This window comes from Myiozetetes cayanensis, unplaced genomic scaffold (genome assembly GCF_022539395.1).
Source record: "Myiozetetes cayanensis isolate MyiCay16 unplaced genomic scaffold, myiCay2020 scf1, whole genome shotgun sequence".
Lineage (NCBI taxonomy): Eukaryota > Metazoa > Chordata > Aves > Passeriformes > Tyrannidae > Myiozetetes > Myiozetetes cayanensis.
In genome coordinates this window covers 53,449,887-53,464,164 of record NW_026086604.1, presented here as the reverse complement: position 1 = coordinate 53,464,164, position 14,278 = coordinate 53,449,887, and the positions used below count along the sequence as shown (strand labels likewise).

At 37.8% G+C, this 14,278-nt stretch overlaps 1 protein-coding gene across 1 annotated transcript in view; it reads right to left on the bottom strand.

The window, feature by feature from the left end:
• Positions 1–14,278, bottom strand: part of CDH7 (cadherin 7) — an 85,245-nt gene that overhangs the window by 63,367 nt on the left and 7,600 nt on the right. Inside the window, exon 2 of the mRNA XM_050323345.1 lies at positions 12,293–12,700. Within this exon, the coding sequence (XP_050179302.1) occupies positions 12,293–12,502 (210 nt within the window). The 5' untranslated portion in view covers positions 12,503–12,700. The remainder of the gene's footprint in view (positions 1–12,292; positions 12,701–14,278) is intronic.

Genomic DNA, 14,278 nt, shown 5'->3' with positions numbered 1-14,278 from the left:
AAATGCATCTGCTAGTTAACAGACCTAGTCCTCTGCACATTTCTCAAACCTGGGTGTTACTGGATGTCTGGCTAGCTACCCTTCACTTCCATCTGTGATAACATAACCAAGTCAGCTAGCATTGGTAGCTGCAAGGCTTTCTTTCTAGAATCCATGCGGTTGACTGATGCAACTTAAACCAATGTGTGAGCCATAGAGATGCATACAGCTTCCTTAGCAAAGAGCAAAGGGGTCAAGATGCACACATAAGGCAAGCCTCACCTCAGTCCCTGGAAAGGTGATGGAGTGCCTCGTTCTGAACACCATCACTATCCACGTGGATGACAAGAAGGTGATCAGGAGTAGTCAGCATGGATTCACTAATGGCAAATCACACTGGAAAAACCTCATTCCTTCTACAGTGAAAGGATCACCTCGACGGATGAGGGGAGAGCAGTGGATTTTGTCTACCTTTCTTGACTTAAGCAAGGCTTTTGACACTGTCTCTCACAGTATCCTCATAGGAAAACTCAGGAAGTGTGGACTGGATGAGTGGACAGTGAGGTGACTTGAGAATTGGCCAAACTGCAGATGCCAGAGGGTCATAATCAATGATACAGGGTCTAGTTGGAGGCCTGACACTAGTGGTGTCCCCCAAGGTCCAATACTGGGCCCAGTATTGTTTAACTTATCCATCAATGACCTGGACGAAAGGGCAGAGGCCTCCTCAGAGAGTTTGCTGACAACAAAAAACTGAAGGAGTGGCTGATATGCTGTAGTGCTGTGCAGCCCTCCAGAAGGAGCTCGACAGGTTGGAGAGGTGGGCAGATAAGAACAGTCTGAAATTCAACAAAGGCAAATGCAGAGTCCTGCACCTGGGGAAGAATAACCCCATGTACCAGGACAGGCTGGTGACTGCCCTGGTGAAAAGCAGGTCTGTAGAGAAGGACCTGGGGGTCCTGGTGGACAACAAGCTGCCCATGAGCCAAGAGTGTGCCCTTAGGGCCAAGAAGGCCAATGGGATCCTGGACTACACTATGAAATGATGTGATCCTGCCCCTCCACTCAACCCTCGTGAAGCCACTTTGGAGTCCTGAGTTTAGTTCTGGGCTCCTCAGTAAAGAGAGACATGGACATCCTGGAGCAGGTCCAACAAAGAGCAACAATGATGATTAAGGGACTGGGACATCTCTCTTACAAGGAAAAGCTGAGCAACTGGGCCTGTTTGCCTTGAGAAGAGTTGACTGAGAGGGGACCCCATAAGTGTGTATAAGTACCCGAAGGGAGGGTGCTAAGAGGATGGAGCCAGGCTCCTCTTAGTGGTGCCAAGCAATAGGACAAGACCCAATGGGCTGAAACTGGCACACAGGAAGTTCCACCTGAGCTTGAGGAACAACTTCTTTACTGTGACCATGCACTGGAACAGATTGCCCAGAGAGGCTGTGGAGTTTCCCTCACTGAAGATTTTACAGAACCTTCTGTAATATGCAATTCTGTGCAATGTGCTCTAGGACAACCCTGCTTGAGCAGGAGGGTTGGACCAGATGACCCACTGTGGTCCCTTCCAGTCTTACCCATTCTGTGATCGGATTTTTATACCTTAATCTAACTTAATATTTGCACTGATTGCTTTGGTATGTTCTTTTCAGTTTTACATCTGGCTCCAGAGTGAGAAAAACACAGTAAAATACTTCATTCTTCCCTTCTCACACTTCCCTTCTCACACTTATTCTCTGGGATACTTTTTCTTCTCTTTAACTTTTTCAGTCTCTATTTTCCTGTACTAAAAGCATTGAGACTAGAATTTTTACATTTTCTTTGACCCTTAAGATAAATCTGAATTGATTAAATGTCTCTGTGCAAGCAGCAATTATTCCCTAATGTGAGGTCCCTCCATTGTTTGCTACACATATATACCTATGGACACATTTATGTGTGTGCTTCATCAGCACTATTGTTCTAATTCCTGCATATTTTTTCTTTAAAACCTCATTGGATGTGGCTTCATTTACTTTATCAGTCAGATAAACTGAAGCAACTTTTCAAACTAATATTTTCTTTGCTTTGGGACCAATACTCACTCAGGATTCAGCATAAAGAAAAAACTGAAAAGCAGTATGCCTTTAAGATCCCCAGAGTGGTTTTGGACAAGAACTTGCAAAGAAAGAAACAAACATGAATAGTGGAATTGGAATCATACAATGACAAAGGAAGTAATAGCTGGCTTATGTCCTGTTTAGAAGAAGGTAGAGTAGAGTGCTTTTGTTCACGGCTTTGTATTGTCAGGAACATACTCAAAAAAGAAAGGGAACAAATAAAATAGCAGTATGGATGAACACAAGACTGCAGTGCTGATTGAAAAGGGAAACCTTTTTAAAAAGTCTTGCTTGGCTAACCAACAGTTAAAGAGTAAAGGGTAAAAGATGGGTGGTGAGGATAATGGTCTACATATGCATGAAGATTATCCAGGAGCAAGTGGAATTATTTAACAGTTTTTAATATAAACACTATACAGCATTATAGCCCTGCAAGCTAAAAAAGAAACATAAAAATATGCCAAGCACTTTTCCAAATGCCTACTCTGCCCATATAATGTGTATAAATTGTATAAGAAAGACAAGTTAAGCATTTTGCTAGTTTATGGCATTGCATTTACACCATGATTATGGAAACTTAAGAAATGACCATCTGCTTTTCCCAGCTGTGTCTGAAAACTTTTCATTGTTATAGGATAACAAGCTAAACTTTGCCTCATACAGCACCTGCCTACCTTGTAAGGAAAATGAATTGCTTCATTGCCTAGTCAGCAGGGTTACAATTTGGTACCTCTGTATGAAATATTTAAGCAGCTTATCATCCTTACACATGTATCCAAGTATCAGATTTTCCATATTTTGGAAGTATTTCAAATGGAAAATAACTTTATGCGTTCAACTCTCCTCACACATACACCACAGCAACAGAATTGCATGTCTCTGTAATCCTTAAGGTAATTACCCATGATTTACAGAAACAGGAAAACTAAATGAGACAATATGACTGTGGCAGCAGTTTGTGGAATCCATGCAGCAAAATCTCCTTATATCACGTGGAAAGTGACATTAAATGTATTTCTACTCAGAGGGAGACAAAGAATCTCCTATGATGTAGGCAGAACATTAGGTCAGACCATTCTTAGTTGTTCTTAGCATACACCCTATTCACCCATGAGAAATACTGTAATGCAGTCCTTCAGTGCTTTAAGAATACTATATGACTATTTAAAAGGAAGACACTATTTTTTCACTGTCAGAGTGTAGAATATGTTGATACTTGTTGCAAATCATTCCTCAGTGCTCCTCTTTTTCTAACCTATAGAATAAAATAGCCATTAAAATTCAATTTTAAAATGGCCAGATAATTGTATTCAAACATTAATATTCTCAAATGGTCTCCTAGGGTCAATAAAACTGATTTCGAAATTCTGGATTAAATCTTCAGTTACTCTATAAACAGCACAACTTAATAATCAAAACATATTAAAAAAGTTTTGCCTTCTTCTTGAATTTTTAAAATTACATTCTTCTCCCAGGGGAGCACTCTGAAAAACACAGCTTAAGAGTGAGCCAGTAAGGCATATTTTGTGTTTTCTGGTACATGAGTAATTGCACATGAAATACTGTATGCAAAATAGCTATATTTCTCTTGGCATTCCCGTTTATCTAAAAAAAAAAAAAAAAAAGAAAAAGAAAAAGTTTATTCTTTTCTATGTTTATGACTTGAAAAGTGCTTCTACCACACTATGTGACTTACAGTCACATAAAAACAATCTTACTTTTGCAACAGCACAAGGCTGTAACACCAGCAAATACTTGTACATGGACAGAACTATTAGTGGTAGTAATTTTTTAGTGGTGTCAAAAACATCTGCAAGAATTAATAATAATTATATTCTACAATTTTACGAACATATTTATTGGTTTGGGTGATCAGTTTCGTTTCATGATGTATTCTTCCGTTGTCAGTGGAGTTTCTTTATTGGTTAAGTTTACACTTAGCCTGGAAATGTGAAGGTGGTTCCCATTTATAGATTGAGGTAAAGTGATCTATAGTTAGGTGTTCACAACATTTATTTATATCAACAACCCCCGTCCCTATTTTTAACTGGCTGATCCTCCTTCTTACAGCCTTGAAGTTAGGAGAGATTAAGCATGACATCTCCAGACTTCTGCTCCTGGTAAAGGCTGGTACTCATACCATGAACTAGAGTTTTCTCAATAGCATAAACTCCACTTTCTAAGAGCTACTTGTCTCTAATCTACATGACAGTAAGTGCCTCTTCCAGTGCAAAAGTGACAGTGGAGATTCTCATAGTATAAGGTAGCTAATAGTTATTCTGAAAGAACTGAGCAACCTAGTGTATTAACATCTTTCTTCTCTCAGCAGTTCCACCATTAGTACTTAGCTCAGCTACCTCTTCTCAAGGAAATGCATAATGCTGAGAGAAAAAGATTGTACTGCAGAGATTTTCCAGGACTTATCACCAGTATATTTATGTAAAAACCAGATAACTGCATGTGAAGCAACCATTCCCTGATTTTTTCAGAATCTCTAAATATGTTGTCCCAGGTGGTCTCTTTAACTGGTTAAAGTTAGCACTGAGACATTGACATATGTACACAGATACTATTTTATTAAGTGATTACTAGAAAAAAAAAAAAAAAAGGAAAAGGAACTTAAAAGGTGCAAGGTATAATATTTAAAAAACAATATGGAGCAAAGAGGAATCTCAGCAGAAGAATTACAACAAGGTAGCAATAGTCCTGGCAGCACTTTTAGACTGTGATACATGGAAAATACTTAATGTATTGAATGAATGTCCGATGAGTCTGTAGACAGACACTTATGGTTAACATAAAAAGTATAAGAAAAGGCAACATGAAAAAGGCAGTGTGACAGCAGGCTACAAGATGTAAACCTTTAAAGCTTATGCATTTCAATATTTTGATAGCAATTTAAAAATACCTTTTATCTTCACTGGTCTGAAAGAAGATGCAACCTTGTACTGACATAGCTACTGAATAGGTCTGTACTTAGGAATTTCAACTGACTTGCCAAAGGCTGGTAGGTAAAGACAGGAAAGGACTCTATTATCTGTTCATAATGTTTTAAAATATTGGATTAATCTGTCAGAAAAAATAATATTCTATCTCCATAGCAAAGAACAAGACTGACCTATTGTTCTCAAATTATTTTCAGATGTTGACTAAGATTATATTTCTCTAAATTCTGTCATTGCTTCTTACTCTGCTATCGTTTCTTGCCTCACACTGCCTTAGAGCAGGGGGTGCATTTGCTTGAATTTTGCCTAGCACAATAATTCATGAATGGATCTCCTAAGCAAATACTCTGTTCTTGCTAGCCATAGCTTTATAGCACTTTATTTCCAATGTTGTTAATACACAACCGTGAGACAAGAGGATGGAGGTAAAGCTGGATGCTGAATGACGGCCAATAGCAATTACTAGAGGACCAAGAACAACCTCAGGAGATGAAAAGGAGAAGCAATGTCACAACATCACTAAAAAAAAATTCAGCTGAAGCAACATCAGCTTGACTGACATCAAAACTGTAAGTCTCATGCTCTCATGAAAAAAAGGCATTTTCTGATAACCAGCCAAGCATACAGGAGACTCACATCTACATATTGTTGTAAAATTAGGTTTTACTCTTGCTTTTCTATTTTGTCAGAGACCCATAAAATATAGTTTTAAATAATGCCCAAAAGAAATTCAGAGCAGAGCACTGCAGGTAGAGCCTATTAGTCTACTGAAATACAGAACAGGTATTACAGGATTATATAAATAGCACGGCTGCGCCATTGAATGAAAAACTGCAGCGAGGGCTACTTCATCTGCGGATGTTGTCATCACCTTCACTAACCTTCCTCTCCTGTAATGGCACATGTTAAGGATCAATGTTCTATATTATACTAAGAGATCAAAAAGCTGCATGTTCTGGTTCAGTATCCTACCGTAAGTCTCTCAACTCTATTTTCACTTCTAATAATGAAATTACATACAAACTGTATTTTAGTTCTTGAGTACATGAAATTGTCATAATTTTAAATCTCCAGCATAAAACCCTTTACTGTATCCATGAAGCTATGTGAGAAGAGGACTTCCTGTAAAGAGGGAAAGAAGAAATTACAGTATAGCTGGGTAGGCTAATGAAATCAACCAGGAAAAAGCAGCAGATTTTAAGTTATCCTTTTGGATAATTCTTCCTGTGAGCCTTAATCTCACCATTCTCCCTAGAGACACTTTAGCCCTGCATGCTAAGTAGGAAAAATTCAGATTGTCAGTCAGCTCTTAGTTATTTGGGGTAATCCGCATAAAGTACAGTATGGAATAATGCAAAGCCCACAGTGACTATCTTATGAAGAGAAGTGTGTGCTACTAGTGACTGGATAGAAGAAGTTGAGATGGCAAATTCATACCACTCCTGTAAAACTGAAGCATCCCTTCACCAAGATTCAATGCACAAAGCAAGTAACAGGACTTGACTATTTTGTCATTTGTTCATTCATTTCATTTGCAGCACTTGTGGTAGAATGCCATTCTGCCAGGAATGGCATGTCCCATTTTACTTAAAAGGTCAACTGTTATCAATTTTCATAGCACAGAAAAGCAAAGAGTTTCAGAGATGGATAAATATCAGAAATACAGTAGATTTGCTTCTTCCCTTTCATAAATGGCCTTTGGGGAGTACATAAAACAACAGCGCTTCAAAGATTATGATAAAAGTAAAGATAACACAAATAGAAAAGGAGAAAAAAATATAACAAAGAGGAAGTTTCTTTCTGAGTTATTATGCCGTCTTTGTTTTCCACAGAGAGGCCACAAAGACAGATAAAAAATAGTTGGTTTGAATTTGGTTTGTTTGTAAATTTTTTTTTTCCAAAAGTACTTGGGGTAGGGAAAAAAAAGGAAAAAAACGTCTGTGCAAAGCTGTAACTACTCTCAGCCAGGAGCTTACTTGCAGAGTAGACGTGAACAGGACACTGTGCAGGACGTTTTGAGGCAAAGCTCAACTGGGCTTCCCCCAGTTGAGCAGAGAGTGCAGGTCCCTGTGGCTGCCTCCAGAAGCATCAGGAGGGATGGATTCCTCCAGGGTATTGCACCCAACCCACCTTCTTCTTTGCTCTCTGCAAATGAGGCAGCCCAGCCTCTTTTACCAACATTTAGCCTTTGTAATATCACCTTATCTTCTCTCCATTTGCCAAAGTGTCAGTAAAACTGCTGTAGAAAGATGAAAAGCTGTCTGGGCTAATTCTATGCAGAAACCCTCAGCTTTTTCGTCACACATGAAATTCCCTCAGTTTCTCAGCAGCTGATATGGTCAGATTGGTCTGAGTTTGACTGAGGGGCCAGCACTTCCATAGTATGCACTGCCTTAAAGTGTTTTAGCGAAGACACTCATTATCCGAGTCAGTCAAAATTCATCAGCAACATCTGAAATTGTCAGGATACAGTTCTAAGAAAAGAACTCTACTGCTGATATAAGGTCACAGTACAGATAAATATAGTATGTGAATAATTATGTCACCTTATTGACACATTTGCCAACATCTTTGGAAAAAAAAGGAAAAAAAAAAACAAACACAAAAACCCAGTATCCTCCCCTGTCTGGCCTCCTTCCCTCCAAACTAATGAGACCGAAAAAAACCCCATCCACTCTCTATACCAAGAATAACATACACTTCTTGTTATTTTTTCTACTTTAAAAATCTTTTCCCTATCCTGCCTGGAAGTTCTCTTAAAACTTGTAAAACCTGCAAATTTTCTTAAATGACCCAATTTTATAGGAAAAGTTTAAGTTCACTGCATTTTTTCATGCTTCACTCATTCTGCACTATTCCAGAAAGTAATAATACAAGTATTAGCTTATATGCACTTCCGTCACTGTTTGAAAATTGAATCCAACAAGCCTTTTTATCTTAAAATAGAGTAAAAACAAAGACAGGTAAAATTGTACTGGAATGCAGTGACTGGGAGCTCTAGGAAACAACACACTCGGTTTACTCGTTTAACCTTTTTTCTTGAATTTACAATCTAGAAAAGGCAAATTAGAATTTATGCTTTCCTTTTGCATACATTATAAATAATAACTACATTCAGGACAGCTTACAAGTTCCAGGTGTTATTTTTGAGAATTACCAGGGCACCTCTCAAAGTTACATATAAACTTAATGGGTTTGTGCTCAATCAAAAATCTGTGTCTTTTATTTTCAGTGCTTCGTATGTTAGTGAGATCTCAGGAGAAAAGAAGAGTTCAACTCAGCAAAAAGCTTGAAACTGCCTTTTAACTATACCTAAATTTAGATCCATTGGAAAAGAAGTGTTGATTTGGATCCAAAAGAAAACAGAGAAGCCAGCCATCAATCAGCATCTCACATGGAGTTCACAGCCTTGTTTAATTTCCTCAGGTTTATTTGTGGCTTCTTTTGATTTTTTTTCATTTTTTAATAAGAAAAATGAAAGTATTGCTGGTTGAGATTTTGTGTCATAATGCTTTTGAGGAGACTTACACTCTTGTAGCAGAACATATTAAAAGAAATTATTCCCTCCAAATACAAAACAAACAACAAAAACCCCAAACAAAAAATCCCACAACACAATCACTCCAAAAACAAACCAACCAAATAAAAATAAAACCACAAACAAACAAAACCCAAACAAAAACAGTAAACAAACAAAACTGGATGTCTGATAGTTATATAACAAAACCCAAAAAAGATATCAACAAAATTTTCAAGTTCTACTTTAACTACATCCCTTCTTGCCTGTGTGTACGCATAGAAACTTCAAGTACAAGACTGTATATAGCTTTTCAAAAATGCAATGTTACATAATATGCTTTTTCCTAAATTTAAATCGAATCACTTAGAACTACTCTATACTATTACTTTTTTTTTTGCCCAAATAGATTCTATTAAAGTTATTTATATGGAAAATAAAGACAACATATTACCAAGCAACAATAAACATTTTTCAGAAATCAGGAGCCAACTATGCTTCTAGCTCAATTAGCATCACAGTTAACTACCTCATTTTCTACAAAGAATGCCTAGAAAAGAATAGGGTTTATCCAAACAGGTAAATGGGCTAAATAGTTAAATGCTTTAACCCTTCAAGTGAATATAACATATGCTGTGCTGAGGGACAGAAAGAAATTGTATATGGTTCAGTCCACAACCTGATTACATGTCAAGCACCTCCCAAGAGGTGCTCAGAATTACATCCAAGATAATTAAAATTTGTATCATGGAGAGGAAAGACCTACATTGGAAAAAACCCCAGCAAAAACACAAAAAACAAAGGCACAAAATTTCTGCCACCTCTGACTCCTATTAGTGTAAAATTAAAGGAACTCCTCCAGAGATTTCTGCAGAGTGACATGAGAAACAGGCCTTGTTGCCTTAAGAAAAGAAATACATATGCATTTAGGGAAAAAAAAAAAAAATTCTACCCATAAATGATGTCCAGAAGGAAGGCTGCAATATACCTCAGGTATGGATCCGAAGCCTTGTTAAACAAACATCAAACTTACTGAGGTGAATAGAAATCCTGCTACATTGTTTACAAGGAATAGGGTTTTACCCTACATGATCGGGTAATTAAAGTGTCAGAATGCAGACACCCACGAGCAGACTTAATGCTGAACATGGAATTAACATTTGTATTTCAAAACTCTTGAGTGATTTGCTGTGAAACCCTAGTATTCTCCAAATGTTGCCTTCCAAACAGAATTGCCTAACACTTTGTAAAATTCAATAGTGGTGGGGAGATAATATTCCCTATTGCAGCTCCATTTGCTTGAGCGTTTCTGAAGCCTTTTTATCCCACAGCACTTAAAAGCTGGAGAAAGGTCCCTCCTTCCTGGATGTGCAGTTAGATTGGCACCCTGCAAAGCATCGTAAGGAAGTGCAGAACTGACCTCCCTGGAGTAGAGCACTCTGCAAAGCATGAGGCAGAGTCTGGTTGCTGCTTACACTTTGCTTGATGAGAGAAGTGAGTTATGCCAGCTTTTTGCTTCCTGTAGCTTCCTCACCAAGGGGGAAAAAAAAAAAAAAAACAAAACACTAAAAAAAAACCAAACCAAAAAAACCCAACCTTCCTACCCAAACCTCAGTCTTCTCAGTCCCTACCTAGCTGCAAAGGATTTAAATCAAGAACAGCAATGTTTTTAAAGGGAGGAGAGGAGGAGGAAGGTAACTGCTGCTCACTTCAGAGTGATGCTACACATATTATGTAGACACAGAAAAGAAAATCACTTCTTCACCTTTTTTGCTTCCATGTGTGGGAATGTAGCTTCGGTCATGATGGCACCTCAGGAGCCACACAGTGAAAAGCCTCTCCAGTGAGAGGGTTAGGAACTGGACACGTCTTATCTTATAAGATGCTCAGCAAGGACTCTGTTTCCAGGAAGATGGGCTTCCTTTTGTAAGTGCAAATTTTTATCTGCTTTTCCTACAGAAAGGATTGCTGGTACAAGTGTGAGTTCCTGAGCCAACAATTCATACTGCTGATACAAAAACAGGCTGCACACAGACGGTTTCAGAAAAAAAAAAAAAAAGAAAAAAAAAAAGGTTTACATTTCAAAAGATATCTGCTTATGAATGCTAGGACTCTCGTAAAGGACAGGAAAGAGCAGACTGTGAAGCTAAAAATAACCACATACATGCAAATATCATGTACTATAGCGCTACCACAGCATTTTTGGCCATAATACAGCAATTGACTGAATATGAGAATTACTACAGATCAAAACCAGCCTTCACTGGAATATTTAGAGACACTTCTCTTCCAGGGGAGGAATTCAAATTTGCAAGCCACATTTTCTATTTTATCAGTGGGCAAGAATGCCAAATAGGACATTTTCAAAAGCAGAAGAGAAGCTCCAACCTGAGAGCAAATTTGCCTAAGAGACAAACTCGCACAGACAAGCAGCAGCAACATGGCATCAGAATGGAAACTGCTACATAACCTAAAACTTTACCAAGACTTTCAGGACTGCTGTAATTTCAGATCACATTTGTGATTCTAACACATGTTTCTTAAAGGCTCAGTTGTGCAAAGTATAAGTCTCAGTTCAGAAAAGGACCTAAACCCCACCATAGCTGCAATCGTGAAAGCAGTTCACCATTTAACTTGATTATTCAGTTGGCATGATTAAATTCTAAGTGCTTAACTGTATTAACACAAACATCAAGGTTTTGTCTCAGTAGGATGCATTAAGTAAGCTGAAATTCATTGCAGTTGCATATTTGAAGCGGTGAATTTCAGATTACTTCATTTCCTTTTCTGCAAGCATGCTGTTGTGCCAAAAGCTGTCACTCCCTTGTTTTCCATGCATTTGCTGTATTTTAACAAGAAACTCTATTTATTGATTCTGATATTACAGAGAAAAATGGGTTTTCCTTTCAATAAGATGATTACACATAAATGTTACATAGAAACACCAGAGGGGTTTTTGTTTGGTGTTTTATGGGTTTTTTTCCCCTTCATCATTGCTGAAGGAAGCATATTACCTACTAGAAGTGAATGAGCTAAGTCCCAGATTCACAGCTGTGCTCACAGTGCTCCACGTGCAGCGACGGGTGCTCAGAATGAACCATTTGGGATGCCCTGATGTAAGGGCTTGCTCTGTACTGGACCCGTGCCCATCAGACATAAAGCCACAAGGCTGTGCTATGTGCAGAGGACAGCAAGGCCCCCAAGGTGCCAATATGCCAGCCAGGCAAAGTCAAAGCAAAGCAGTAACACGGACATGCCCTCCTTTTCACTCGTCACACCCACAGATGCCTGATTCTTTCTCTCTTGCCTTCAGCAGTGCTGATTTTTAGGGAGCAAACAAAATAATACAGAACTTATGTGTTCTGGGGCTAGCTCTTAAAAAAGAACATTCATCATTATGTTACTCTATTTCTATGTAAAAAAAATAAACTCTAATGTAAGTAATAAATACTTTCTTCTGTCAGAGTGGATAAAACATTTTCATTACTGTATTCTGTTAAAGAAGTAGTGCTAATATGTAGAGCTCTTAAAGCAAAATGTGAGAGGAATTTTGCAATCTTATAGGAATGTAATATGTTGCTGTTTTGAAGTACTAAGCCTTTTTCTTTTTCAAACTACAAAACTTTGTCCCATCCTGGCTTAAGACAACCACACTGATGGAATTAAAATTTTCAGTCAAAATTAAAAGTTTGCACCATATAAACACAAGAGAAAGGAAGCATTTGCACCCTCCAAAGTTTCTTTAAATCCCCTACCTTTCCTACATAGAGTGGGTCTGTACCCATGTATTCTTCCAGCACAAAGAATTGATTCCACACCCAGCTGCGTTTGGTTCTCGTCCTCCCTGATTGAAAGTAGGGCTTTGACCTGGACCTTGTGAGCTCTGCTTGATTCATCCCAGAAAGACACAGGAGAAGAGCTAGTATCTGCAGAAAATGGCAGAACTCCACTTTGCCCAGCTTCATCTTTTTTTTTTTTCTTTTTTTTTCCTCCGTGAAAGAAAAAACCTTGACCAAAGCAGGCACAATTCCAGTTGTCTCAGTAGCTCTAGCCTCTGGCAGGGTGTCAGCTGGGAGTCCAGAGACAATAATTTGCAGAGTGGTCAATTGGAAGATGTCACCACTGCTGAATAGCCTTCACCAAAGAAATGTTGTAACAGGTACCTATCCAGGAAAAAGACAAGAACCATTGTCAGAATTTTTTTTTTTTAAAGAATGCAAATAATTTTTCACAGCTTTCACATCATGCACGAAAAATGTTTATTTATTACTTTTCTCATCATCAATACCAATGAGTTTACATAAGCAGTCTCAGAGTTTACAGCAAATTCCTTGGATGGCATTACTGCTGCTGATATAGATGTACTTATAGTCATAACATTTTTCCCTGACTGTTCTCTTAATACACCATTTATTTTTCCCAGTACAAATGCTAAATTTTTTTCTCTTTAAAATAATCAAAGCAAGTGTTGTTATATACAGTCAGTTGATTTGATTTCTTTTTTCCTCTGTCTGCTGTGGTTTACTTTGCTCGTCATTACTATGATATAATTACAAACTGGCTACAGTCAGGAAGTTGTATTAACAGCAGGGACACATTCTAGCTTAACTCTCTTCCATATAACTCAAAAGTAAAATAAAAGAGTATAAGATTAATCAGAACAATTTGATTGATTCTTAGTCACAGTACACCAGATGCTATGATTTGTTCTGATCTGAACCTGACCTGCTAAAAAGCCCTGAGTCTCCCCACTCATTTTTACTACATTCCTAAAGCAAATGTCAGACATAGTAAGAAATGTGTTAGACTAGTTTATATATTTATATAGAAATATGCTGAGAAAGATCAGAGGATAATGTGATTTTATGTTTTCAGTGAAACCTTGATTTAATGATGAATGATTTTTCAGCAGTAGCAAATACAATTTTTATCTTTTTGTGCATCTGTTTTTATTTCAAAATTTAATCATTTAATAGCTGGTAGAACTCACTAAACATATATATTTTTTTTTAAAAGAAAAGCCTCAAACTTCAGTACTTAAAGGAGACTTTTTTCTGCCTTTTACAACTGTGAGCCTTCTCTGCTCAAGTAAAAATGTATACTTAGTATAATGTTTTTAAAAGTATAAATTCTGTCAGTCAGAGCCAAACATAGCTTTGCCTGTTGGGGAAATCACCAGGTAAACAATGCTGTCTCTGAAACAGGCATCCTACTTGTCTGAGTGAGCAATGAGGAAGACAAAAAGCATTTATGAAGTGCCAAACGTGAGATGAAAATAAGGGTGAAATTAAAATAGATAACAAGGCATTAATTTGGAGTGAACTGCTGCTACTTAGGAAAGCATGGAAGAAAGAAGATTTCATCCTTTCTATATTTAATTAATCTAAAAAGGCTAGATATTAAATCACACACACATTAAACGTTCCAGATAGATTATCATTACATCCCTACCCACTACTATTAAAACTGAGTGAAATGTGATATCCACTATCTGTTTTCAGTATGTCAGGTCCTTTTAGCTGCAGAACGCCTATGCATCGTGCTGCCAAAGGTACCTAGAGGGCAGAAACATGAAACAAATAAAAAGCTCTTCTGATTACAGACTGTATTTAAAGCCTTTTTATAGTAATCCCTTCTGTGGTACTGCCCTGCACCAGAAAGGCTTTGCTTAGAGGCTGGTGGGATAAACCACAAACCCACTGAGCGTGTTTGCTAAGCAGCAGCAATTTGAAAGCTTCCAT